At 54.8% G+C, this 26,679-nt stretch overlaps 3 protein-coding genes across 7 annotated transcripts in view; 2 read left to right on the forward strand and 1 right to left on the reverse strand.

Annotated features, from left to right (window-relative positions):
• The first annotated feature begins 2,092 nt into the window (after window positions 1–2,092).
• Window positions 2,093–14,941, forward strand: LOC103673974 (cadherin-1-like). The gene is given in 15 exon segments (XM_040633073.1): window positions 2,093–2,137; window positions 3,589–3,676; window positions 3,679–3,722; window positions 3,829–3,984; window positions 5,164–5,225; window positions 5,227–5,303; window positions 7,240–7,415; window positions 8,293–8,421; window positions 9,791–10,013; window positions 10,428–10,448; window positions 11,324–11,494; window positions 11,693–11,755; window positions 11,758–11,829; window positions 12,651–12,766; window positions 14,831–14,941. Coding segments are annotated over 15 exon segments (1,554 nt in total).
• LOC103673869 (5-hydroxyisourate hydrolase-like) lies at window positions 14,829–17,756 on the forward strand. Its single transcript, XM_040633099.1, has 4 exons — window positions 14,829–15,080; window positions 15,507–15,646; window positions 16,909–17,044; window positions 17,500–17,756. The coding sequence occupies exons 1-4, from the start codon at window positions 15,027–15,029 to the stop codon at window positions 17,587–17,589; spliced, it is 420 nt and encodes a 139-aa protein (XP_040489033.1). The 5' UTR covers window positions 14,829–15,026; the 3' UTR covers window positions 17,590–17,756.
• Window positions 17,757–17,928: 172 nt separating this feature from the next.
• Window positions 17,929–26,679, reverse strand: part of GAS8 (growth arrest specific 8) — a 19,840-nt gene continuing 11,089 nt past the window's right edge. For 3 of the 5 annotated variants that reach the window (XM_040633095.1, XM_040633096.1, XM_040633094.1), the window contains 4 exons: window positions 24,807–24,893; window positions 22,287–22,496; window positions 19,723–19,788; window positions 17,929–18,182 (listed from right to left, as the gene is read on the reverse strand). In XM_040633095.1, the coding sequence (XP_040489029.1) occupies window positions 18,033–18,182; window positions 19,723–19,788; window positions 22,287–22,496; window positions 24,807–24,893 (513 nt within the window). In that variant the 3' untranslated portion in view covers window positions 17,929–18,032. Of the gene's footprint in view, window positions 18,183–19,722; window positions 19,789–22,286; window positions 22,497–24,806; window positions 24,894–25,727; window positions 25,896–26,403; window positions 26,670–26,679 lie in introns of all 5 variants that reach the window. The other 2 variants (XM_040633098.1, XM_040633097.1) reach the window with 2 other exon arrangements.

Genomic DNA, 26,679 nt, shown 5'->3' on the forward strand with positions numbered 1-26,679 from the left:
TCATCTGGAGAATGGGATGGTAACTCCAGCCTTTGGGTGGGTGTTCCAAGTTGAGTAAGCACGGGCATAATCTGGCACAGAGATGCTGGGAATACAAGAGGCTGGGAGAACAACTCGTTATTCTCCCACGACTTCCGATGGCCATGTCTTCAAGGGCCATAGTGCTGCACGAGGGAGGACAGAGAGAGGGTAGGGCTGGGGAGCCAGATTCAGAGACTGGTCAGGAAACACTGCTTTCTCTGCACAGACTCAGCTACGCTGAGAAGGAGTTGTGGGGTCAGGGTTGCAAAGTGGAGGGGTCCATCTCTCGTCAGGCTGCTGCCCTTCCCACTGAGCCTGGGCAGCTCAGAACCCCCTCAGCACAAGCAGGCAGTACTGACAATAACCTGTGAAATGAGACCCTCGCCCGCCCCTTGCTGAGAACAGACTCTGGGCTTGGCGTCTGTAGGAGATGGACGTACCGTAAGTGTGTCTCTGAGCCCGCATCCACACACGGTGTTCACGAAGCCCACGGCAGCAACTTCTGCAGCACACTTTCCTCCTGCCTGGGCCCCTGGTGGTTTAACGCGTTCACGCATAAATGCAAACCCTATGGTTTAACGCACAGCCGCAGCAATCCTGAAGTTCTTAATTATTTTCTCTTTAAACTTACGGACGGTAAGTGAATTCTGAAAGGACAATGGAGCAGGGCAGATATGCACAGCACCAACCACTCCTGGCTACACCCATTCACATAGAGGGTCCACAGAGCCCCGGGGGCACAGAATCCCCATGGACACAACGGGTGGGTGATCGCAGGACTGGAAGTGAACACAAAGTAAGCATGTTGCATCCACTACCGGGCAGGTGAGGGTGCTGACAGCTGTTCTTAGAACCAGAAATCGCTTCCAGTGCAGAGAGGAGGCACTGGTGTTCTAGGCAGCACAATGAACGAGGGCCACTATCACACACTCCTGCAGGGGTTACCTCCCTGCTTCTGCATGTCATCCCAGTTCCTAGAAGCTAGAATGGCTTCATGGAGGCTGAATTCCAAACCCCAGCCCTTCCAGGAGATACCAAAAGGAGTGTGGGCCATGTGGGGAGCACCAAACCCCACGACCTGGAACAGTGACCCTTCTGTCCCTCTCCCCGTGCCAGGCTTGTGAAGAGTCTCTGCATAAACTATGTGGATTTCAATAATAAATATTCACTACTATTTTCTCTAGTCCTGTATGCTTTTGTAAAGGAAGGTGCACATGGGAGTCTTTCTTTCTCTGTGGGAAGAGGAGAGGGGATAATTCTCTTCCCTATACGGCGTAATGCTGAGAAATCACCCTAGCCCTCAATGTTCTGGGACTTTAGCATGAGCCACTGCAGAGGGGGGCAGAGTTAGGGGTAATGCTGGCAGAGGAGCTCACACTGAAATATAGTAGGAGGAGAACCCACAAACTGCCAGGTGATTCCTGCCTCCATTTCCCCCGGAACTGACCTGGAACTCCCCTTGAGAGGCTGACCAATTCAAGATGAGGAAAGGTCTGTCTGTTCCTTCTTCTTCCCCTTCAGCAACAAACCCCATTCCCAGGGTGGCCACAAGCCTCCAAGAAGGGCCCCCCAAAATCCACTTCCTATCATCCACACCCTTGTGCAGTCCCACCTTCATAGAACAGGGCTGACCTGTGGTGTGAAAATGGTGGTGTGTGACGCCCACAGGGACTTCAGCCTTGCCCTCACTGTCTGGCATGGTCTCGGGTCACCACGTGCAGGGGAGCGAGGTGTTGATATCCCCTCCAAGCATCAGCTAGGGCCAGCAGCCACTATCCTCATTTTGAAGAGGAGGCTCAGAGGAATGCCTGACATTGGCTGGATTCCAAGTCTCTGTCCCCTGGTAGACAGCTGAGAAGCCCTTAGCTGAGGCCACTGCCCTATTCCTGTGACACCTGGCTGGACTCTGCACCTGCTGGTTTCCCAGCACCTCCCCCTGACACCGTGATTGCCATGGACAGGCAGGTCGATAGTCCTTGGGCAACAGCATGTCAACAGCTGAGACGACAGGGCAGTGCGGCCCACAGCCTCCACCCCACCGCGCTCGGCGACTGCGGCAGCCACCACAGCTATGGCCGGCCCCACCTGCTTTCTGCTCTGCATGTCTGCCACCCAGGTAAGAACACTGCCGGCTTGTTTGGGGACCTTAGCTGAGCGGGTGAGGGTGTCACTCACCAGGACGGTCAATGAAGAACCCAGAACAGCAGAGCACCTGCCACAGCTGAGGTGGGGACAAGCCAAACCAGCATCTAAGGGCTGGCTTGGACATGAGGAGGGCACACTTGTCTGAAATGTAGTCAATTTGTCTCTGATCCCTGGACTCTGCCTTGTCTGGCTGCAGGTCTGGCCCCGGTCCTGTGAGCCCAGCCAGTACCTGAACCGGCCTCTGAAAACTAGCCCTAGGGAGGAGTGTCACCACAGATGCTGTCTTCAAAGACCCGACTGCGTGGGGCACCTGGTGGCTCAGTCACTTACGCAGCCAACTCTTGATCTCAGCTCAGGTCTTGACCTCAGGGTGGGGAGCTCCAGCCCCACGGGCTTTGTACTGGTGTGAAACCCACCTAAAAAAAAAGATCTAACTGCTCAAATTTACTAAAGACAGTTTTTTAAAATACTTTTTTTAAGAGGCTGTTAATCTCATAACCCAGAGATAAATCCTGTAACATTCTAATACGTGCACTTTAATATATTACAAGCTCTCATACTTAACACAACAACTTTATTGGGGTTTTTCTTTTGATAATATGCAGTTGTTATGTTTTTAAAAATTAAGAAAATACAGAAAATAAAAACCACCCAGTATCCTAACTCCATTATTCAGAGGGAACGTCAATTAATACGGCACGTTAGGGCTTTCTGTTCATGGCACACAGCTGAGCATGCCAGGACACCTACATGTTCTCTTCCTGTAAACACTGCGAGCCCTTCCTCTCTCGTCTGCCTCTTTCCCTCTATAAAGTATCTCGAACGCCTTCCTTGCAGTTTTCACTATTACGTCATGACCAAGATTGGGCTGTGCTCGAACCAACCCCCTGTTATTGGACATGAAAGGGGTTCCCAGAGTTTGTAGACCAGATTTGGGCCTAGTTTTGGTATAGATTGAAACATGTGCTGCATTTGGTGCTCAAGAAAGTTCTCCAATCTCCGGGATTTAGGAAGAAGATGTTCACTCCACCTTACCCCTCCCATGATGTCACAGAGCACCCCCTCTCAGACTTCCCCTGCAGAGGAAGGTGATGGGAAACCCTGGAGGCCATGGTGGAGGTGGAGGCCTTTGTTTTCTGGGGAGCAGAGAACAGGACAGTGCTGACACCCAGGCTGGACTACAGGCATTGTCCCAAAGCCTGTCCCCTGGGCTCTTCACCTACTTCCCATTGGTTTTGCAGCTCTTTGCCAAGGGGATACCTTTCAGCTAAGGGGCTCCCAAGACTCGTCAGAAGCTGGGGTTGGTGGTGGAAGATGTGCATGGCAACTAGACCCTCCTGCAGGTCAGTGTGGTGCTTACAAGAGCTGGCTTCATTGAGCGGTTAGGCCTGTGCTCTGGTCCCTCTCCTCCTGTCCTTTTAGGGTACTCCCTCTGGATACCAGGTGGAGGTGCTGACGTTTCCTCATGCCCACTTCGGTCCCAGGAGGCAAAAGAGAGACTGGGTGATCCCATCCCAGAGAATGAAAGAGGCCCATACCCAAAACTCGTGGCCCAGGTATTGCAAAGGGAGGACTCCGGTTTCATTCTAGGGTTCCCTATGGAGAGGGGTTGATACTGGACTAGGGTCCTTCTTGGGTGTTCTGCTTCTGTGTTGTTTTCAGGTCAAATCTAACAAAGACAAGGAAATCCGGGTTTTCTACCGCATCACTGGCAGAGGCGCTGATGAGCCTCCTCGTGGTGTGTTTATCATGGACAGAGAAACAGGTTTGCTAAAGGTGACAATGCCCCTGGACAGAGAGCAGGAACCCCACTATGTTGTGAGTGTCTCCTATGTGGCTTCAGGGGGTGGGGGCTGGCAGCGAGGCAGCCATCTTGTTTTCCAACTATTTCAGACAGCCATTGGGTTTTTGAAGTTACTCATGAAACAATTTTTGAGCACCTGTGATATTCAACATGAGAGTTGAGAGGGTGGAGGCTGGCAGAGCAAAGGGCTCAGGGATTTACAAGTGAAGAGTGAGCTCTGTAGCTGTGGACAAATTCCAAGACTCATTGACGTGAGGATCAGTGAGATGGAAAGTTCTGAGCTCAGGGCCGAGAGCAGGACTGGAGGGAGATAGAGGCTGTTGTTATAGCTTCTGCCACTACTGCTAGCTACAGAGACGCACAATGGAGAGTCCAGCTCTAGAGGGGAAAAGACAGGATCCTTGCAGCAAAGACCGAGGTGCAGCAAGGGGAGAGAAAGTGGCAAGAGAGGGCTGAGCAGAGGGAATGAGCAGGTTGTGTGACTCTAGGTTGGAACATTCTAGACAATCTCCAAATGTTAGGAGTGTAGGATCCAGAGCCACACAACCTATGGTGAGACCCCAGCTCTGACACTTCTTTTCTTTGTAGCCCTGGGTGTGGAAGTGGCCCCTCCACCTCCCTTTGCTGTTAGGGTTACGTATGTGAAGCACTTTGAACAATATCTAGTTAGAAGTAAGTTCTCAATGCACGTTAGCTGAGCACCCTTTCAATACAGCTCTCTGGTGTGTTTTGTCCAGAAGACTCTCCACCACACCCCTCGGAGAGAAACCGAGGCCCCTTAAAGCCTCAGTTTACTCTCCTCCCAAATACCCTGCCTTCTTTCAGACTCAAAGCGAGTCCCCCGGCAGGCCCACCTTCCACCCCGGGGAAGGGAGAACGGGCACATGCTGCAGAAATCAAACCCTGAGTCCTCGTGGTCCCACCCAGCTAGGCACTTTCTGCGGAAAAGGAGAGGGTGGGTAGGGTATGGCTAGCACTGCCGTCACATCAGAAAGATCTGAGCAGACACAGACAGGCACGCACTTCAGTGGCATCACCGAGGCTGGAGTACGAGCTGCTTTCTCCGGCCCCCAAGCTCTGAAATGTGAGATGAAGGTAGAAAGTGGGCTCTCTGCAATGGGCCTTCTGAGGGGCAGGTGCCCACTGGCCAGGGGGCCCCCACATGCCTCTGCTGCACCTGTGTTGCCTTTCAGCTTCTCCTTCGTGCTGTGTCTTCAACTGGGAACGCTGTGGAGGACCCGATGGGGACTGTGATCGCTGACAGACAAGAATGACAACAGGCCCGAATTCACCCAGGCGGTCTTTGAGGGGTCCGTGATGGAAAGAGCCCTCCCAGCTCACTTAGAACAATGGAGGTTTTAGTGACACATGGCAGTAGTATCAGGGAAAATATAAAGAACCTGGGAAACTGAAGCATGAACAGCAGAGGAGGTCATACCATGGATCCACACCCTGGGTTCCAGGGCAGGGAAGGGCTCCACTCGGAGATGAGAAAGGACAGGTCAAGAACTGCAAAGACTTGGGCGGGGCGGGGGATGTTCAAGCAACAGAGACTGTCTCAGTCTTGCTCAAGAGAGTTGGGACTGGGGACGGCTACAGGTGGAGAGAATCCTACAAAGAGGGGCCAACAAGGGCCATAAAGCAAGAAGCAGGAAGTCCAGGGATCATGGGTCGCCACTGGTCAGGTGACACCCGCTGGTTGCCTCACTTCTGGCTCTATGTCCTGTCTGCGTTTGCTGGTTGCTACATCTAACTGGTGCCTGGATAGACCCTCCTCCACTGAGTGGCCGTTCTCATTTCACAGCTTTCTCTACACCTCCTTTCTGCATCACCTTCCATTTCTCCCTGATGAATTCCCTACATATTTCCCAGTTTGTGGTCCTGCAAACAAGAACCTGACTGATTACTCTTGATTCAGGGGACACTCTGGTTTCAATTGGCTCTTACTTATCCCATTGAGGAGTTACCAGACCTCCAGACACGACTGTATGGTGAGGGCACCCTAGGCAACACTGACAGGCCCATGTGCCCACAGCTTCCAATCTGATATTTTGGGAATGGATGTTGAGGTCCTCATTCTCTGGGACTGAAGATAAATGAAACCAAAAATCACAGGGTATTTCATGTGAAAGGACATTGTGATGGATGCTTTCTTCTCTCTCCTGGCCCACCACCAGCAGCGACTAATGCTTTCTTCTTCCTCTTTTTCTCTTTCTTCTCTATCTTTGTGCTGCCTTTGGCCCTCCTACAAACCATGGCTCAGCAACCAGCACCAGCTGTCCTCTCGTCACCCACGTGAGGCACACACGTGCTTCAGGATATCTCAGTAGACCCAACTCCAGAGGCTTGGTTGGAGCAACCAGGACGCACTGCCCCCACCCAACTTTGCCCGCCCCCTCACACTTCTTCTCTCCATCTGGCTCGTGTGCTTGGCTCCAGCTCCCGATGTGAGGCCAGTGTCCAGACAGGAAGGACTCCCCTGACAATGCCAGGGGAGGACGAAGGACAGAGAGGCCTGAGAACAGAACAGCTGGAAAGATGATAGAATTTCAGCACCCACGTCAATGAGGGACAAGGATCCCATACTGACGGCCATGTCAGAAGATTCCCGAAAGAGAAAAAAGAGGGAGAGGCAAACCAGGAACCAGATTCTTCACTCTAGAAAACACACTGCTGGTCTCCAGTGGGGAGGGAGGTGGGGGATGGGGGAAACAGGTGAGGAGGATGAGAAGAGCACGTGTCCTGATGAGCACCGTTTGAGGTATGGAAGTGATAAATCACTATTTTGTACACTCGAAACTAATATTACACTATATGTTAACCAACTGGAATTAAAAACAAAACTTAAAAAATAAAGTAAAAAAATAAAGTAAAAAAAATTTTAAAAAGATGCCCTGGGGCACCTGGCTGGCTCAGTCGGTGGAGCCAAAGGACTTTCAACCCCAGGGTCGTGAGGTCGAGCCCCACAGTGGGCGTAGAGATTACTTAAACAAATAAATAAGTCTTTGAAAACAAAAATAACAAATACAAAAATTTTTAAAGATGCCCTAAAGATTCTGGAAAAAGTAAACAAATCACCTGGAAATTATTATGATGATTTGGTGAATTGTTTGAACTAGAACTTATATCCCTTGATAAGTAGTTTTATCACATGTATAGTGAAGAGACTAAAACAGGAACACATTTAAATTTAGATTTCTATATTAATTTGTATTGTCCTGCCAGCTGTTAGCTGCTGAGATTATCAACTCTTCTCCCCTTTGTCCTTGCAGGAACATCTGTGATGCAAATCACAGCAACGGACACGGATGACCAGAACACCTGCAATGCAGACATCGCCTACACCATCCACAGCCAGGACCCCTCGGTACCTCAATCCAACATGTTCGCCATCAACCGGGACACGGGAGTCATCTCTGTGCTCGCTCCTGGGCTGGACCAACAGGTCAGGCGGCAGCAGGGGCCCCCCGGTGGTGCAGTTTAATGTACATTAGTCCCAGCTGGTGAGGCGGGGCAGCAGCCAGTCAGAAGTCCTGACAAATTAGAACATGAACCAACCAATCGGAAGAGGCATTTATCAGGGACACCTGGGGGGCTCAGTCGGTGGAGAGTCCGCCTTCAGCTCAGGCAGGATTCCAGGGTCCTGGGATGGAGTCCCGTGTCAGGCTCCCCGCTCAGTGGGGAGCCTGCTTCTCTCTCTCCCTCTGCCCCTCCCCAATGCTCGTTCTCCCTCTCTCATTCAAATAAATAAATAAAATCTTAAAAAAGAAAAAAAGAAAAAGAAAGAAAGAAAAGAAAGAAGAAGAGGCATCTATCCGCCTGTGCGGGCAGGCTGACTTTGAGCCCAAACCTGGGGCAAATTACAAATGTGATCCTCAAGACGGCTCCTGTGAGAAGTGAAATGAAATGACTCTGTTTCCCACAAACGTAGACCATATTCTCTGGTGAAAACAGAAAAGTACCAGCATCATGTCCCCATAAGCATTGCACCCATAAATGAAGGGGTTCCCGGACGCCCTGGCCTAGTGCTGGGACTGGGAACATATTGATCAGATCCCAATCCAGGAAACTTTCCTCCTGGGTCAGCTTTGGGAGGGGTGATCTGGTTTCTGCACAGTTTGCTTCTTTGAGTGGAGAGCCAAGGTGAAAGCGGAGACTTCAGTCTCTCCTCGAGTGCTCCTGGAAGGCGGTCACTTCCTGGGGGGGGGGGGGCTCCAGGTCTGCTGCCTCGGGCGTCCCATATTTACTCTCTGGGTGCCATTGGGTAGATCCAAACCTGCCCCGAGAATCCCCAGGGTTGACTGCTGCGTGCCTGTCTGCAGAGCACCCCCGCATACACCCTGACGGTCCAAGCTGCCGACCTCGGAGGCGAAGGCTTACGCGCGACAGCAACAGCCGTGATCACAGTCACCCAGAGCAACCCCAACCCTCCCGTCTTCAGCCCCACTTGGGTGAGTCCTGGCAAAGCCGGTGGATGTCTGGTGACCTGTGTGTCACTGTGTCGAGCCGCAGTCATGATTCAGACCGCAGCCTGGTGACGATTTAGAACCCTCGGGACATCTTTGGGTCACACTGACTAACTCTCCCTGTCCCGGGGCAAGGGCAGCCCTCTCTGCCAGTGGTGACTTGTATGGGCAGGTGAGCGTGGAAGGAGGAGTCCATGATACGGAGAAGATGTGGTTGTCCTGAGGCCAGGGAAGGGGCTCCGTCTCTGGCTGGGAGCCCTCTGGATCCCACTGGGTAAGAATGAAGAGCCCCTGGGCCCAGATGGCAGGAACTGACTCAAGGATTCTCCAGGAGCCCGGCGTACAGCATACTTGGATGAGTACAGGGTAGAGGGAATTTATCATAAAGAAACAGAGTAGGGGTTTGGGGTGCAGCTGAGCCTTTACGAGGGCTGAGAAGCAGGGTCTGGAAACCTCTAGGAATCCAGGCCACCTGGTCTGTCTGTCCCTCTCCCTTGCTCTCTCTGTCCCACCTTTCTGCCTATGCTCAGTTCTCCCTCTGCACCCGGACTCTGTCTCCCCGTGTATATTTGCATACTCACAATGTCCCTTCCTCTGCCGGACATATACTTTGCACCTACTTGTGGCCGGGTCCTGTTCCAGGCAGAGAACTTCAGAGGGTCACATGGCTGTCTCCCCTACAACTGAAACAGAGAGGCAGTTGTAGACATTTTCTTACCATCCTGACAGTCCTGAGCAGTAAAACCAGCATTGCTCCCAAGGTGACTGGGTTTGGAGTCAGGGTCTCACCTGAGCCTGGCAGGTATTTGAGCAGGGGCTCCCCTAAGAGTCCCACGGGCCAGACAAGACAGAGACACTTGCTCCCTGTGGAGACTGTGTCGGAAGGGACTTGACAGGGAAGGGCAGCGGACAGGCCGGAGAAGCCACTCCAGGCCCGACTTCTTGCTCGGCTCCCGGGCCTGCAGCGCTGATGGCCAGGGACGGTGGCTGCAACCTGGGAACAGAGCCAGGGGCGGCTGCGCTTGGCCACGGGGATACACCCTCGTCCCGGGATACTCCGGGACCGCAGCGGCTGGAGCCTGGGAGACATGGCATCAGCGTTCCAGCCCCTTTACTACAGGCTGAAAACAGACACCAGCTGCTGCAAGCCCCATTGCCTACGCGCCCACCCAGAGCACTGAACAGGGCCTTTGCAGGTGCCCAGCTCCGGCTGACGGACACCCCTTTAAGAGAAGACCCTCCACTGTGGTCCCTCTGGTGAAGAACAGTGGGTTCCGTGAGGCTGACAGGCTGTGTGTTTGCCGAAGCCCCACACAGGGTGTCAGGAACGAGTGCCTCTGTCTTTCTCGTGCAGTACGTGGGCCAGGTGTTTGAGAACACGGTGGATGCAGGGATAGTGAGGCTGAAGGTGAAGGACGCAGACGTCCCTGGCTCCCCCGCATGGAAGGCTGTGTTCTCCATCCTGAACGACAGAGCGGGGCTCTTCACCGTCACCACGGACCACGAGACCAATGACGGCCTTCTGAAAACAGCCAAGGTGGGTGTGAGCTCTGCGGAGACGGCCGCCGTGACTATTAGTTCTGGGAGCAGACGGCACACTCTTCACACAGGAGAGCCGCTTCCCAGTGAGGGCTTCCTGCCGTGACGGCGGTCCTCTCCGGTCCTTGTGTCAGAATGGCCACATCATCACCCTTGACCTCAGAAGTGCTGCCTAATTAACCGTTTTCTCCCAGAAAAATACTAACGTGGGATATTTCCAGAGAGCTAAACTGCGACACATTGTCTTCATTTGGGTTCCCCCCAAAGTGGGAGGGACCCTGGGGGTGCTGAGGAGGGATGGGTGGGACAGGAATCTCGAGAACAGTGGGGCTCAGGCCCCCGGGTCCTTTTGAGCAATGCCTTGGAGTCGTCTTGTCGGAGACACGTGTCTGCCTTCACTTGTGTTCGAAGCTGCTGGTTTACCCCAGAGGCAGGAAGCCAGGTCCCCAGAGCTAACGTGGTCTTCAGAGTGGGCAGAGGGGCCTGGAACCATCTGCTCCCCATTTCCCCAGACAAACCTAAGATGAATTATCAGGGACAGAGAAAAATCGAGAAGACAGGAAGGGAAGGAGTCGTGGGAGAAGAGGAAACTTAGGGACCTCTCCTGGGCCAAGGATTTTATCCCAGGAGGCTGGGGAGGGCATAGGCCTTCCTGCTGTTTGTTCCAAATGTGGTCTTTTGGCCCCAGAATACTGGGTCACTAAGAAACATGGAGAAGGCAAAGGCAGCATCGAGACAAGCCTGGGGGACAGAAGGGCTAAAATTCAAGAATTCCGCCAAGGGCACCAACCTGCATCTGACCTGAGAAGATGCGGGGGGGCGAGTTGATCCCTGCAAATAACCACATGTCTTGCTGAGGCCTACATCAGAGGGGCCCAATTCGAGTCACCCCTGGCACAGCCATGTGGGGACACTTTCAGATAATTCTGCTCAGAGCCCGCCACTGCCTCCCAAGTATGAGGATAATAAAACAGCGAACACGCTGTCTCACCAAGTGCCCCAGGCAGTGTATGTCCTAACACTCAGTTTTCACACCAACTCCAGCAGGGGAGTGCTGCAATTATGGACGTTTGATGGTGGATAAACTGAGGCACAGAGAAGTGAGGTCACCTGCTTGGGCTGCCCCGCAAATGGCCAAGATCTTAACCAGAGTCCACCTCTTGAACGCTATGCTAAGTGTGAAGTATCTGAGAGCCAGGTCAGCGTGGAGCGCTCTCGACCACGACCACTCCTGCCCTGCCGTCCCAAGCTGTGACCTTCCCTCAGGACAGGAAGAGGGTCACAAGCCGGGGCCTGTGCTCTCTTGCAGGCCAGCCAAAGGGGGGCCTATGCGCAAAGTCCCCGAAAGCTGTCCCCACGTCCACAGCCACCGTCACCGTGGATGTAATGGACGTGAATGAGGCCCCTGTCTTCGTACCCCCGATAAAGATGGTGGAAGTGCCCAAGGATGTTGGTGTGGGCCAGGAAATAACATCTTACAGGGCCCAGGACCCAGACAGCCTCCAATGTCAGAAAATCAGGTAGGACTGGAGGTGTGACCTGGCCTTCTGCCCTGGGGCCTGCTCACGCACCCAGGGCTGAAATCCAGCCACATATCTGAGAACTAGCCAGAGGAAATATTTAAATTTGTCAGCACCTGGTTGCTCATTATGCCCTGGAAGCAGGGCTGGGAGACACGTGGTCCCAGCCCTACAAGAGTGAGGGTTTATCCCTTTCGGGTACCAGATACGGCACGACCCAAGCCATCGGCTGGACATCAACTCAGAAACAGGTGTCATTTCCACCGAGCCAGTCTGCACAGGGATGACATGAAGAACCACACATTTTCAGCGCTTGTCATAGCTACGGACGATGGTAAGGGCTTGAATGTTTCGTCCTTGGACCATACCCCTCCATTGACCCAATGCCCCGAGTCATGCTGGGTTCCACGCTGGCCATGTGTATGTCATCTCAACACATATTTACCAGAAACTGTCCAGGAAGCACTGTGCTATCTTACCCACTTTATTTATGAAAACACAGGCTTGAGGAGATGAAATGATCTAACCAGCATCCCAGGGGGTGAGTAAAGGCTTGAGCGAGGCTGTCCAGGGTTCCAAGCAGAATCACTCAGGGGTCCAGCCTGGCTGCTCTGTTATAGCAAAGGCGACCGGGGGCCACGGCACCATCAGCACTGGGAGCAGAGTAGCAGGTCTGCCCCCAGACACCCTAAGGGACAAGGTACCATGTCACACGCTCACAGCTGGTACAAATACCCATCTGCACACCCACAGGTGATGCTTACACGTGCACACACACTCAGTCATACACATTCACATGCATTGTCACACTCACACACATACTCTCACAACACCCTGCTCAGGTAACCTTACCTGGGACCACCAGCACCTGGCAGACTGTACCCACAAATCCTGGTGCTGAACCCAGGCCTGAGGACCTAGCGAGTACTCAGGGCTCTGTGGAGTAGCTGTGTTTGGAGTTAGACGAGAGATAAATGGTAAGATGAAGCAGACTCTTCAGGCTGGCTCAGTGAGCCAATGAGAGATATTCCATGGGCGCCTGGTGGGGGGCGCTGGAGGGCCAGCCGACCACATGAGATAGCATTTAAGTTGGAGGAAATGTGGCAGCTCACAAATTTGTGGGGTCTGATCTCTTCTGTCTCGCTCCCTCCTTAGGGCAACCACCTGCCACGGGCAGCGGGACCCTTGTCCTCACTTTGTCTGACACAGACTGCCCAACAGTAGACTCACAGTGCCTTTCCACCTGCCAGAGGGGACCAGAGCTCCCAGCTGTAAGTATGGGTCACCAGGATCTTTCACCAAAAGATTATGCCCTGACTTGATATGTTACAGCTCACACTGCAAATGTTTTTATCATTTTTAAGTATTTTCATATTTTATTATAACTTTGTTTGACTCCAAAGATGGGCCATTTAAATATTTATTGTGATAACTTTCTGGTAGACAAGGGCCTTGATGAAGAAGCACCTTGTTCTAATTTGCCTATAAGTGCCAAAGGAAACCTTGTCATCTTCTCATTAGAGAAGCTTCCAGAGGAGGCAATGTCCCAGTGATAATCCTGGCTCTCAGAGAGGGCTGAGTGCCCGGAGACCAGGCATGGGCTGAGGGTCTCAAGTCTCCTGTGAAAGGGGCAGGGACCCTACACCCTGCAGTTTTGTCTACATGGATGCAGGTTGGGGAAGTAGGCCCCAGAGAGGCCCTGGAAGGAATTGTAACAACTCCATGCTCTCCCACCCTCTCTCCCAACCACTAAGTTCTCTCCTGGGCCAAAGAGTGTCAGGTCTCTAGAAAGGGAGTTACAGGGCAAGAGCTAACCCCATCCACAACTGCTCATCCCAGAGATGGTCACTGGTGTCAGTTTTCTGTGGGGTCAGAGTAGAAAATATCCTAATACAGAGCCTCTCTGTGCATCCTCTATAAAATGGGGTTAATACCACCAACATTACGAAGCTGTCAGGAGGAGTCAGTGAGTGAATCTTTAATCTGTATACACACTCACAGCTCAAACTACAGACGACTCCACCTTTCTACACCCTTTTTTTTTTAAGATTTTATTTATTTATGTGACAGAAAGACAGCCAGCGAGAGAGGGAACACAGCAGGGGAGTGGGAGAGGAAGAAGCAGGCTCCCAGCGGAGGAGCCCGATGTGGGACTCGATCCTGGAACGCCGGAATCACGCCCTGAGCCGAAGGCAGACGCTTAACAACTGCGCTACCCAGGCGCCCCTCTACACCCTTTTATGCCTCGCCAGCATCGCCACCCCAGGACACTGTTCATTTTACACACAAATGGGCCTCATTCTTTTTAATGGACTGCAGAACATGGTGGTGCATGACAGGGCTCATATATTTAATTGTCCCCAGAGGAGACAGTCTGGTTGTTTCTTGTCTATTGTACCCATGGGTGTTGGCAAAAACAGGTGTGAGCATGTGTTTGGGGTTTTCTCCTATAAACATAATCCCGCCCAAACGTAATGTGTGTTTAAATCTCAAACAGGTATTTCTTAACTACGTCCAAAGTAGGTGTAACCAGCACACTACCAACCTTTGCTAGGAGGGTCTCCTTCCCCGCCTTGGAGGGGTCTGATTCCTAACCTACACAGTCCCTGCTCACTATCCAGTAAATAGAAAATGCACCCCATACCCAGAGCAACAGAACCAGTCGACCAACATGGTGGTGTAGACCCTTCCAGAGTTTAAATATAATGGAGTGCCCTTATCTTTACTTTCGTTACCTAAAATGTTATCTATATAATTTTAATACTCGGCTGTCACTTTTCTCACCAGGGCATGGCCCAGGCCCTAACCTGTCAGTGCGGAGAGCCTCCTTAGGGGAGGGGACGGGGGCGGGTGTGGGGGGGGGACAGGCAACGCCACAAGAGCGACAGCTCAGAGAGCCTCGCCTCATCTCAACCACGGGGGTCCTTACTGCCCCGATTTATGGAAGAGGAAACTGAGGCACCACCACGTGGTCTCTGGGGCAGTCCGTATCGCAAAACTCATCTGCCCCCTCTGAGGGGGCTTCCGCCAAAACTCTTACTGCCCCAAGGAAGGGGAAAAACAAACACAAAACACAAAACGTAGTTCTGGGACTCCTGCTGGGAGAGTCCGGCCCCCGCGCGTCCCCGACCTCCCGGCCCTGCGCCCGCGGCCCCGCCCCGCCTGAACCCCAGCCCTGCCCCGAGCCCGACCGACCCCGACCCGCCCCACCGCGCCCCGGACCCGCCCCACACCCCACCTCCCGCAGGTGCGCTCAACTCCACTTCCGGCCCTGGGAGGAGCCCCCGCGGCCGCCGCAGATCTGCGCCCCCCCCGTCGCCCCCCCCCACCCCCAGCCCAGCTACGAGGCACCTGGGACACCCCAGGTGGACCCTGAGGTGGAGTCGCCTTCCCCGCCGGAGGGACGCGCCCCCCAACCTGGGTCTGGTGGGACACGTGGCTCTTAGGCCCTGGGAGGGGCCAGAGCCCGGACAGGGGCGGGTCGGGGAGGTGCCTGCGCCCCAGGACCAGCTCCCGTTCTGGGGGTGACGGATGCGGGCCGTTCGGAGACTGCGGGCGCTCCAGCGACACCTGGGCTCCTCGGAGGTAGGGGGCAGGCCCGGACGCTGGGTTCCTGGCTCGTCAGCAGAGGCCAGGGGGCTAAGGTCCCAGGTGACCCATGAACCAGGGGACAGAGAGCTGGACTCCTGGAGAACGAGCACCGGGGTCTGGCCCCCCGCTGCCGACACGGACTGGCTGGACGGGAGCCTCTGTGCGGAGATGCCCGTCAGTGGCTGGGTGGAGGGGAGGGGCCCTGGTAGGCGTTGGTGTGGGGGAGTGGAGGACTGGCTAGCATTATTTATCAACTGTTTTTCAGTGCGTTAAGCCCACAGCCTCCCGCGGCTGACTCAGCAGCTCCGAGGCTAGCCCCACCTCCAGCGTCCAGCGGCAGTGCTCTTGACTGGGGCTGCTGTCTCCAAGCCACAAGGCTGGGCCCCACGCGCTCATTCCTGTCCCTCTCTTGTGGTGCAGGGCAGAGGCATGGAGTCCACCAGCAGCCCACTGACCACACACGTGCTGGACACTGCCTCGGGGCTTCCAGCTCAGGGCCTCTGCCTCTGTCTGTCCAGGCTGGAGGACCACGGCCAACAGTGGATGGAGTTGAAGAAAAGGTAGGCTTGAACTCTGGGCCAGACGTGAGTCCAGACCACCTCTCCCCAGCCAGGGGGCAAGGAGAACGCAGAGAGTCAGTGGGTGTGGGCACTGAGGTCGGATGGCACTGCTGACCACTGTGATGTGGTCTCCTCAACCGCACACCCCCAGTGACTCTCCCTGAGGGCAGGGCTGGCGAAGGCCCACGGTGTAATCTAAAGGCCTCATTGTCACCGTGATTAACAGGTCACCTTGTGCCAGGCGGCGCAGTGGGCACTTTACTTCTCTTCTCCTTCTCACTACAGCCTGTGGGCAGGACCCATAATTACCCTTTATAGATGGGGAGACTGAGGCAGCAAGAGGCAAGTAATAGCTGGGATGCCATGCCTCACCTGGCAGCGCTGGGCCCCTCAGCAGGCCCTGGCCCCAGGCTCAGGCTCTGCTGGGGCAGGCCCAGCCCCGGGCCCTGCCTGGTAGCTCTGGGGCTGTCCTGTGAGCCTCTTGAAGGAGGCAGGCGCCCTCTGGTGGTGGGAGTGGGCGGCTGGGCACCAAAGGTTCAGGGCCTGAGGGCGTGGAGCTCATCCCCTGCCCTTCACCGAGGCTGGGGGTCCAGGTTCCATCTGAGTCGCCCACTCTTGTCCTAAAAGAATCCATGGAGTCCCCTGGAGGGTCACACAGACCCATTCCCAAACCCCATAAACGGTACAGTGCCAGAGCACTCCGGAGTGACGGGAGGCGGGGGGACGTGCAAATTAGCGAGCAAAGCAACAGGCCCTCAGAACCCTCCACTCGGACACTCTGTGCAGTGCAAACAGGCCACCATGCAGATGGGGGTTTGGGTACAGTTACCCAGGACCAGCTCCCGTTCTGGGGGTGACGGATGCAGGCCGTTCCGAGACTGCGGGCGCTCCAGCGACACCTGGGCTCCTCAGTCCAGAAAGCCACACACAATGTATTGAATGAAAAGTACAGGTTATCAAACAGTATGTATAGTATAATCATTTTAGGGTATTTTCCTAAGTTCACAAACAAGCACAGTTATGTGTAGAGAAAATCTGGAAAAATATATGCCAGTATAAAGGGATTGTTGCTCATAAAATAGGCGGGTTTTGTTTGTTTTTACTCGTCTGCCTTTCTGTATTGGAGTTCTGTCTAAAAAGACAGTGCAGTGGTGTCCCTGAGCTGCTCCGGAACCCCAAGCTCTAGACTGTGCCCTGCTGTGGGGGTGTCTGAGGCCACTGGCCATGCAGATCCTGGAGGGATCACCGTCCACTCTCTGCAGCTACACCGACTCGGACGGCCGCTGCCCAGGGCTCCTGCCACCAGGCCCGATGAAGGCAGGCACCTACAAGCTGTCCTTTGACACCAAGGGCTACTGGAAGAAGAGGGGGCAGGAGAGCTTCTACCCATACGTGGAGGTGAGCGCCAGGGGTGGAGGCCCGTGATTCACCCAGGTTCCTGCAGTGGGCAGGCTGGTCCTACCCGTCCCACCTCTCCCAGGGCGGTGGCAGTGAGTTCACCTGCTTTGAGCTCCCAGAAGAAAGGCGTCCAGGGACTCCACCACAACATACCCGTCCCTGCCCTGTCCCTGGGTAAGGCTGTGGGGGGCAGGGCCAAAAGTGACTCAGCCCGTGGACAAAGGCACTCACCTGACCCTGTTCAAGGGGGATCCTTTGGGCTTCTCAAGTCGATGGCTCTCTCCAGAGAGGATTCAGCCCCATCGCAGCCCTGGCCAGGTTTCTAGCTCTCCACGAGCTCCAGCTGGCTCTTGGGGCCGGGCCCCACTTAACTCCTACCCCCAGCCCACAGCTGGGCTGCTTTCATGCTGCATGCGGGCCCCTCACTCTCTTCTGCTGCTTTCTCTGCTTCTCAGGTTGTTTTCACCATCACCGACGAGACCCTCAGGTTCCACGTGCCCCTGCTGCTGAGCCCATGGTCCTACACCACGTATCGAGGGAGCTAGTGGCCAAGCCGTCGCCTCTGGCCAGCTGCTGGCCTCGAAGCATCGATCCACGGCTCACTGAGGCACCCCAAGAGAGGGCACCAGGCCACACTCCCTCTCTGGAAGGTTCCGGCGCTCTGTCTCCAGGAGCAGCTGAGTCTCGGGCATCAATAAAGTTGATGCTAGCATCTGTAAGGCCACTGCAGTCCCTGGGCTCAGCTGGTACTGCCCTGGCCCCGAGGTGGGAAGGAGGGCGGGGGTATGCACAGACTGGACGGGCAGCAGGGAAGGAAGTGGTCAGGGCACCGTGGGCCCGGGAGGTGCCACTCCTTCACACAGCAAGGCAAGAGGACACACAGCAAATGTAGAAAACCTTCATTTGCAGATGATACAAGCCTAAACAACAAACAGCTCCTGTCCTTGGTAAAAGGGAAGGTCATCCAGGGAGCAGTCCCGGGCGATCACTACGTTGGGGTGCCCACAAGTCCCGCGGGGCCCTGGCCCAGCGTCTGCCCGATCACGGCTGTCTCCAGAGGCTTGAAGCCTACGTTGTCCAGAGGGATCCCAAAGGCCAGTAGCTTCGCCTCATAGGTGCGCAGCAGGTCGTTGTGGGCCTGCAGGGTCAGAGCAGCGTCAGGGGAGGGGGCCAACACGGAGGCTGACTCTAGCCCAGGCCCCCTCAGCTCTGGAGGACAGGGGAGGGTGGCAGTGGAAAACCATAAAGCTAACCTTTACCAGCTCACGGTATGCCACACCTGGTCATACGCACTTTTATGCACATGAACTCAAGTAATTCACAACGGGAGATGCTGCCGTTGTTCCTATTTCAAAGATGGGGAAACTGAGGCAAAAGATACAGACTCAGCAGAACTGTGGTACCTTGTCAGGCATTTCTCATTCAAACTGGTCACCCTTGACTTCAAGGACATGACCTTCCACGTGTATGTGGAAGCTCAGCCCTACTGAGCCTTCCTGCTTTGTCTGATGCTACCTCCTGCCCCCCATCCCAAGAAGGCTAAGGTCTGGGCAACGGTGCTGGTGGGGCCAACGGGAGGCAAGGCTCCTGTTTCCCACTCTGGAAAATGGCTATTTTTTAAAGGGTGAATTGCATCGGACAGTTGTAAGGGTTTGAAGAGCTGATGCATGTGAAATGCTTGGAGCCTGGCCTGACTCAGATCTAAAGCTCAAAAGGGCTCATTATCCTCACCATCCTCAAAAAAAGGGTGCTGGAGCTTGGAGCTGAGATTTCAGGGGTGAACTACGGCCAAGCTCCAGAGAGAACGTGGGGGCTGGCCCTGGCTCTCACCCTTCCCTGGGGGACGGACCTCCTGACAATCAGGTGCGGGTGACGGACACTCCCCCAGAACCGCTCACAGTAAATGGCCCTCATTTTGTGCGTGTAATTATCAAGTGATGCTGCAGTGTCTAGGGGAAGGGTCCAGAGGGGCAGGGCCGAGGAGAGGCCCGGCGAGATCTGGTCACCATGGAGCCCAGTGCCAATGACAGGCACTGCCTCCCTCCTGGGGTGCCACGACCCAGAGCGCACAGAACCGGGAAGCATATTTACGGCTTCTCTGAATCACACCTGTGGGGTGGCTGCTTAAGGTAAATGTGTCTGTAGGCAGCACCACGTCTGCATTTCCCACAGGCAAAGCCCAGACAAAGCTGTGGGCTCAGCCACGGAGGCAGGATGGCTGGGGAGAGGGCCCAGGCCTCCTGGGTTCACAGGGCAGACGTCAGCGGACTCGAGGAACTCACTGCCCTTCCCCAACTGTAGGAGGCTTCCATGTTGATGTGTGGTTCTGGTGTGGACAGGGTGTGCGGCTTTCATCAGACTTACAAAGGAGCAAGAAAAGGTTAGGCTCCTAACTGTCCCCTGCATGGAGGAAGCAGAGGAAGCCCATCTGGTCGCCCCAGAGGCCAGGTCACTGAAAGCAAGGGTCAGATGGGAGACAGCGACAGAGTCTGCTGGCTGACAAACCCCTCATTTACCATAAATCCACTGGGCACACCCCGTAAGGGACACCAGGACAGTGGCCAGAGTTGTGGGGATGTGGCCCAGACCCCACGCACAGTGACCTGAGAAGGCACAGCCAGCCTCCAAGGTTTAGATGGGGTGGGACCCTGCGAGAGGGGCAGGGGGGCTCCTGGTACCTTGCAGACCCGGGCCAGCTCATACTGCAAGTCCTTGATAGTGTTGTTCTTTGATTCTAGAACATCCTAAGGAGAGAAAGGTGGACGTGAGTTTGAGCCTGTCTTTGGGCGGAGGCAGACAGGTTGGTGTGGGTCTGGGAGCTCCAGCAGGAGACCTCAGACATCCAGGGAATGGCAGCCGGGCTCCAATAGTGTGGACGTCCACACAGGGAGCAGCCAGCCAGCACAGACAGGTCTTCAAAGAAGAAAGGGGAAATAGGATTAGCCTCTCTGTAAGGAAACTGTCTAGATGGTGGGAAGTGAGGACAAGAGGTTAGAGAAGCCAGGCCAACCATGGTACAGGGAAGGGCCCTTGAGCCCTCACCTGCCTCCTGGGAGGGTTCCTCCAGGCAAGCCAGGGAATGAACCAGGAAAGGCCCTAGCCATGGACACAGCTGCGGTGACCACTGTGGATGGGACTGATTTTATCCCCCTCATCATGACTGTGGCAACTTAGCCTCACCCAGCTCCAAGACCAGCCACCCTTTCCAACAGCAGAGGCAGGAAAGCTCTCCTATTTCCAAGAGGGGCAAGGACAGAGATGGGCCCCCAGACCCAGGTCCACGGTGCTGCCGGCCCAGATGAGGCCCCTCCTGTGGGGCTGCACCCACCCCAGGCCCCGAGAACCTGTCCCGGGTGACTCAGGCCCCACAGGCCCTGCCGCCCACAGAGCCAGGACTCGGTGCTGCCCAGGAGCAACACCTGGTCTCAGCTGGAAATGGGCACCATGTCTCCTTGGACTCCTCAGCCCTCCTCCATCAGCGACAAGTCCTTCATCCCACATCGGTGCCCACTCACCACCTGCCTTCCCAGGGGGCCTCTGGCTGATCCAGTACACCCCACCCAGAACCTTCCATGGGTCCTCACCAGCCTCAAACTCGGGCACACCCAACACGCTCCAGAACCACTTCCATCCAGCCAGCTCTGCCCTCCTCCCCTCAGCCTTGCATTCCCTCAAGCAGTGAGGGGCCCACATGTACACAACAGCACCAGGTGGGAGCTGCAAGCCTCAGGTCAAGGCCAGGCGGGCAGCAGGCCAGCCCACAGGGTTTTGGGTTGGTTTTTTTTTGTTTTTTTTTTAAGATTTATTTATTTGAGAGAGAGAGAACATGTGCATAAGAGCGGGGAAGGGGCCGAGGGTGAGGGAGAGACAGAATGTCAAGCAGACTCCACGCTGCGCATGGAGCCCGACGCGGGGCTCGATCTCACGACCCATGAGATCGGGACCTGAGCCGAAACCAAAAGTCAGAAAGACGTATAACCAACTGAGCCACCCAGGCGCCCCAGAAGGGCTTTAAGGAAAGATTAGGTGACCCAGAGTTTAATCCTCTAGGCCTGGGAGCCATGTGAGCAGATGGGGTTATGTTCAGCTGAAACGCATGTTGACAAACCACCTTAAAATGCTGTCTGTGCATTTCTCAGGATAAAACACACCTGCACAGTGAAGCCTCCTTAAGCCCCTGACTCAGAAGATATGTTTCTCCCTGAAGGAAGAGCAGAGACAGACACCCTCCAGTCTGGAAGGATCTGTCTCTGGGACAAGCTGGCCGCCCCTCCCTGGGCCTCTCTCTGGAGATGTGCAGACCCCCAAGGGCACTGCACCTGGGGCTGCCTCGGGCCTGATGGCTGCAGGTAACCCAGGTGGCCAGGATCCCAGCACAATCACACTTCCCAGCAGCAACAAAGACCCCTTGACCGCCATCGCCCGTTCTTTCTGTGACACGTCCTAACGAGGCCCAAGGACAGACACAAGGCCCGGGTCCGGGCAGGAGATGACCTGCCAGGTGCTGTCAGGCTTTTGTCTGGTGATTGCTGTCCTGATTCCTGTCCGTGGGCGCCAAGGCCTCATCTGTCTTATTTAGTGCTCCCCCCCCATGCCCAAGACAGCCCCCGCAGAGAGGACCACCACAAAAAACCGCGAACTCATGACTAGACAAATGCTCTAGCCTTTGCTCAGACGCTAACTCCCCCTGGGAAGCCTGCCCCAGCACCCGCCACACAGCCCTGTATGTCCCCGTTCTAACTGCCCACGGCCTACATCGAGTAGGACATCTTCTCATCCCGGGCAGACCGTGGCAGTGGTCTTGGCTAAGAGCTCATGGGCTCAGCTGTCCCCCAGGCCTGTCTCTAGGTTTGTCACCACATGCCTGAGGTACGCAGGCCCCGAGTTTTAAGAGCAGCTTGAGAGACCAGGGGCCTGACAGGCTAAGCTAAACCCATCTTGAGAACTGGATGGGCAGTGGGCTCAGGGTGCCAAGAAGTGAAGGGGGGGCTGGGGAAGCACAAAGGAACAGAGAGCCTGGGGAGCCTGCGAGCAGACGTCTGCAAGCCCCATCTGTGCTCCGGCCACAGGAAACCCATGACGGTCCCTCCCCAACGTTAACGGAAGGTCCCCACTGGAGTGACGGAGGCTGGACACACACACATCAAACGAGTGACCCCAACCCGAGCCCCAGACACCTGCTGGGGGACAAGAACGGGAGGCTGCAGCCCAGCACCTCCCCAGGAGCCCACCCGGGACCCACCTCCAATCTGCGGGACACAAGGGTCAGCGCCGCAGGGTCCAGGCTGGAGGCCACCAGCACCTCATTGAACTGCACCTCCTTCTTCTCCACAGCAGCGCTCAGTGCCTGCAGCTTCCGCTCCAGAACCAGGTTCTTCAAACCCACCTTCTGCTGCACCTCCAGGATGGCCGCGGTGAACTTCCTGTACAGCTCGTCCCGCTCCTGCTGCACCTGCAAGGGACAGGCCGTGAGGGAGGCAGGGGCCGCCTGGCCTGGGGGCATCTCGCCGGGAAGAAGCCGCCTCCCACCTCTGTCCCTGGACCAGAACATACCACTTCTGCAGAGTGAACCCATCACCGGTGCCCACCCTCGGGTGGGTGGGTCTGTGTGCTGTCTACACTGCCTGCACACCCACTCTCTGTGATGGAATTATAAGGTGTGCAGCCGTCCACACTGTGGAAGGAGGAGGAAACGCTCCGCTACGCTGTTTCAGGAAGCAACAGGCGACCCTGGTTGGAGCTGGAGGGCCCCGCACAGGGCTTGGGGCCCTGGGTTTGGGCAGTAGGCTCAGGAAAGACACGTCCCTGATCAACCCCAATGTGAGATCAAAGGCATCAAACTCCAGCGAGCACTCTTTAGGGGAGGGGGGCTCCGGGGGGATCCAGTCCATCTGCCAGCCCCAGATCCCAGTACCCACAGGTCAACGTGACCCACAAACAGCAGATCCAGAGAGCAGCTCGGGAGCCAACTGCCTGTCGATAAATAAAGGTGTCGTTTTTCACCTTCCAACCCTTTGACTTTTCACTGTGCACCGTAAAGAAGCAAGACTTTGTGGAAGTATAAAAAGTCAACATTCCTTGGGGCACGTGGGTGGCTCAGTGGGCTCAGCGTCTGCCTTCGGGTCAGGTCAGGATCCTGGGGTCATGAGATCGAGTCCCACGTCGGGCTCCTTGCTCAGTGGGCAGTCTGCTTCTCCCTCTGCCTGCCCCCTGCTCCTGTTCTCTCTCTCAAATAAATAAACTCTTAAAGAGGAAAGGAAAGGAAAGGAAAGGAAAGGAAAGGAAAGGAAAGGAAAGGAAAGGACACTCAGTAGGATGTAATTGCCTCTGGCTTTGATGGCAAATTCCAGTGTTAGAAAAACTTCAGAGGATATACGTATTTTTTTTCAGTACTGACAAATGAGATAATTAGGATAAATAATATATTAGGATAACCAATATATTTAAACATTCCTTTTTTTATAAGCATTGTTTTATTAATCTTCACTTGGGAGCACATTCACATAACATGCACTAAATCTTTTGTTAATACTGTCTTTGTTGTTTTACTCTGGGTGCATAACATTCAGGAAAATAAATAGCCTGCTCTTTTTAACTCATTAGAATAGAAATATTCTGATTCTCATTAAGATTAGAAGAAAAACACAAGTAACAAGAAACAGAATGAAATAAATATAGTCATTTCATGGATATTTGCACATTTTCTCAATGAATATAAACTGTGCTTTAGGTTATGCAGTTCAAGTACCCAGTCAGAAGTATGGTACCTGAAATCAAGCTATGTAATGAGAGAAAACGTTTCTGCATTCACTGTTTATTTAAAACAAAACAAATTACACACACATATCTATATATCTTTGTTTCTATATCTATATATAGCCAAATCCACAAAATCACCTAGAAAGTGTTTATCTTGTTTGAGATTCTCTATAATAAAGTGAATTCAATAGGTTAAATAGGAACTAGAGGAAGGAAGGAAGGAAGGAAGGAAGGAAGGAAGGAAGGAAGGAAGGAAAAAAGAGAAAGAAAAAGAAAGAAAGAAAGAAAGAAAGAAAGAAAGAAAGAAAGAAAGAAAGAAAAAGAAAGAAAGAAGGAGGAGAGGGGAGGGAGGGAGGGAGGAAGGAAGGAAGGAAGGAAGGATAACAGGATGACTGTGGCTGCCTGTCGGCAACAGCAAAGGACGGAGGCAGAGAGATCTGTCCAAGGCACTGGCTGCATAAACAATGGAACCTTCAGGCTCAGAGCCAAGTGCAGATTGGACAGGTGCACTGGTTTGGAGGCGTGAAGCCACGGCCACAAAGGGAGACGCAGGAAGAAGTCTGCAAGAAGCTCAAGGAGCTGCCACCAGCGGCGAGGATCGGCGCTGGGCAGGAGGGCCCGTGGCGTTCACGTACAGACAGGACTCATGACTTCTTTACAAGGCACGCCTAACACTTCAGGACTGAGAGACACGTATACGGATGAAAAAGACCCCAGACGCACGGGGCCAGGAGCCCTTCGTGTGTCTCACAGGTGAACCTGTGGGAAAGACACCTGGGAATGATTGTCTCCCACCAGGGCACCTGCTCTCCATGAGACCCTGGGACTTCCACAGAATGTGCCACAGCTTTCTCCCTCCTCACCTCATCAAGCCTTGTAGAATGAGGAGTGGGCAACAGGGCTCCAGCCACAGCACGGAGACCCCCTGGAACCAGTCGCAGAGCCAGGGTAATAAAAAGAGTCCCTCCCTGCTCTCGGCAGGACCGGCTTGTCATCTGCTCACCTTGAGGAAGCGCTGCTCGAGCACCTCGTGCTCCCACCGCAGGCCCTTCAGCTCCTTCTCGGTGACCTTCAAACGTGCTTTTGTGCACTGCAGACAAAACGAGGGGCAGGAGACAAGTATGCACGGTCAGGCATCCACATAACAGGCTCCTAGGGGGTGGCAAGCCCAAAAATAATCCTCAGAAAGAGCTGGCTCAGGGGCACCGGGTGACTCTTGATGTCAGGGTCATGAGTTCAAGCCCCACACTGGGTGTAGATTGCTAAAGAAGGAAGGAAAGGAGGGAGGGAGGGAGAAAGGAAGGAAGGAATGGAGGGAGGGAGGAAGGGAGGGAGAGAGGGAGGAAGAGAGGGAGGGAGGGAGGGAGGAAGAAAGAAAGGAAGGAAAGAATGGAGGGAGGGAGGGAGGAAGGAATGGAGGGAGGGAGGAAGGAAGAAAGGAATGGAGGGAGGGAGGAAGGAATGGAGGGAGGGAGGAAGGAATGGAGGGAGGGAGGAAGGAATGGAGGGAGGGAGGAAGGAATAGAGGGAGGGAGGAAGGGAGGGAGGGAGGGAGGAAGAAAGGAAGGAAGGAATGGAGGGAAGGAGGAAGGAATGGAGGGAGGGAGAGAGGAAGAAAGGAAGGAAGGAAGGATTGGAGGGAGGGAGGGAGGAAGGGAGGGAGGAATGGAGGGAGGGAGGGAGGGAGGAGGAGCTGGCTCAAAGGCACAAGCAGCTGAGCCCCAACAACGGCAGGCTGGGGGAATGTCTCCCGGAACATGCACCAACTTACATCCCACCCACGGAGGACACCAGTCAAAGAAAGGAGAGATTCGGTGTCCCATTCCTGCCCAAGAGGCCAAAGCCTGCTCCAGGTCTCAGGAGACATGCTGCTGGCGGAGCCCAGGAGAAAGTACGTGGGAGGGGGACTGAGGAGCAAACTCACCAGCAAGACCTGCTTGTCCCTCTCATAGTTGCCGACCTTCCTCTGCATCTCGCTCATGTCGTCCCGAGCCTTCTGAAGCGGGTCTGCCAGGCGCTTGTTCTGCACGGACACCTCCATCATCTCCTTCTCCAGGTGGTCCTCCTTCCTGCGCATGTCCTCCATCTGCTCCTGTTGGCACCAGGACAGGTGTGCAAGGGGTTCAGCAGGCACAGCTGAGGGAGCTGCGGTCTTCAGGCGTGAGGGCCGCGAGCCCTCCTGCCCACAAAGGACAGTCCTGAAGTCCCAGACCCGTTTAACGTAGCCACACAGAGGAATTCTGCACTATCTGAACTTATTCAGAATTTTCTAGGAATGCCGCCTCCACGCCAACTGAGATCACACTTTGCTCAGGACCCCAGGGGCGCTCCCCACGGCGGGGACTGTCGCTGCCAGCCCCTGCACGATGACGCCACCACACGTGCGGCCGTGCGGCTCCCACCGCAGCTCTGCACGAGCTTCCGCAGGGCCAGTGCCTCTCGCTTCCTGAGTCCCTCTGCACTATGTGCTCTGGACCGTCTCCAGCGGTAAGCGTGGGGAGGCTACATTACCGATGAAGTCTGTCTAAGTCAGGGGGTGGGGCCCGCTGGGGCTGGGGGCGAGCGTCTGGACCCCGGTCCCGCCGGCCGTGGAGCGGCACCTTGAGGGAGTTGATGAGGGCCAGGTTGTTGAGGGTGATGTCGTTGTAGTAGTTCTTGATGTCTGTGAAGGCCTCTTCGTGGCGCTGCATCAGCATGTTGATCTGGCCGTTCTTCCTCTCCTCCACCTCATGGATCTCGGTCTTCCTCCGCAGCTCAAGCTCGTCCCTAAGCATCTGCATCTTTTTATCATACTTGGCCTCAATTTCTGAAAGGCAGGCGCACACAGAGGAACAGGGGGCCCAGTGGCTACAAGAAGAGATGGAACCTACAGACAC

Source organism: Ursus maritimus, unplaced genomic scaffold (assembly GCF_017311325.1).
Source record: "Ursus maritimus isolate PB19 unplaced genomic scaffold, ASM1731132v1 scaffold_19, whole genome shotgun sequence".
NCBI lineage: Eukaryota > Metazoa > Chordata > Mammalia > Carnivora > Ursidae > Ursus > Ursus maritimus.

Bases quoted from the DNA above. Each gene is read 5' to 3' on its own strand.
- LOC103673869 (XM_040633099.1), top strand. From the start codon at position 15,027: ATGCGGGCCGTTCGGAGACTGCGGGCGCTCCAGCGACACCTGGGCTCC. The intron at 15,081-15,506 runs GTAGGGGGCAGG...CTTGTGGTGCAG, and splicing joins GACACCTGGGCTCCTCGGAG to GGCAGAGGCATGGAGTCCAC. The intron at 15,647-16,908 runs GTAGGCTTGAAC...CACTCTCTGCAG, and splicing joins TGGATGGAGTTGAAGAAAAG to CTACACCGACTCGGACGGCC.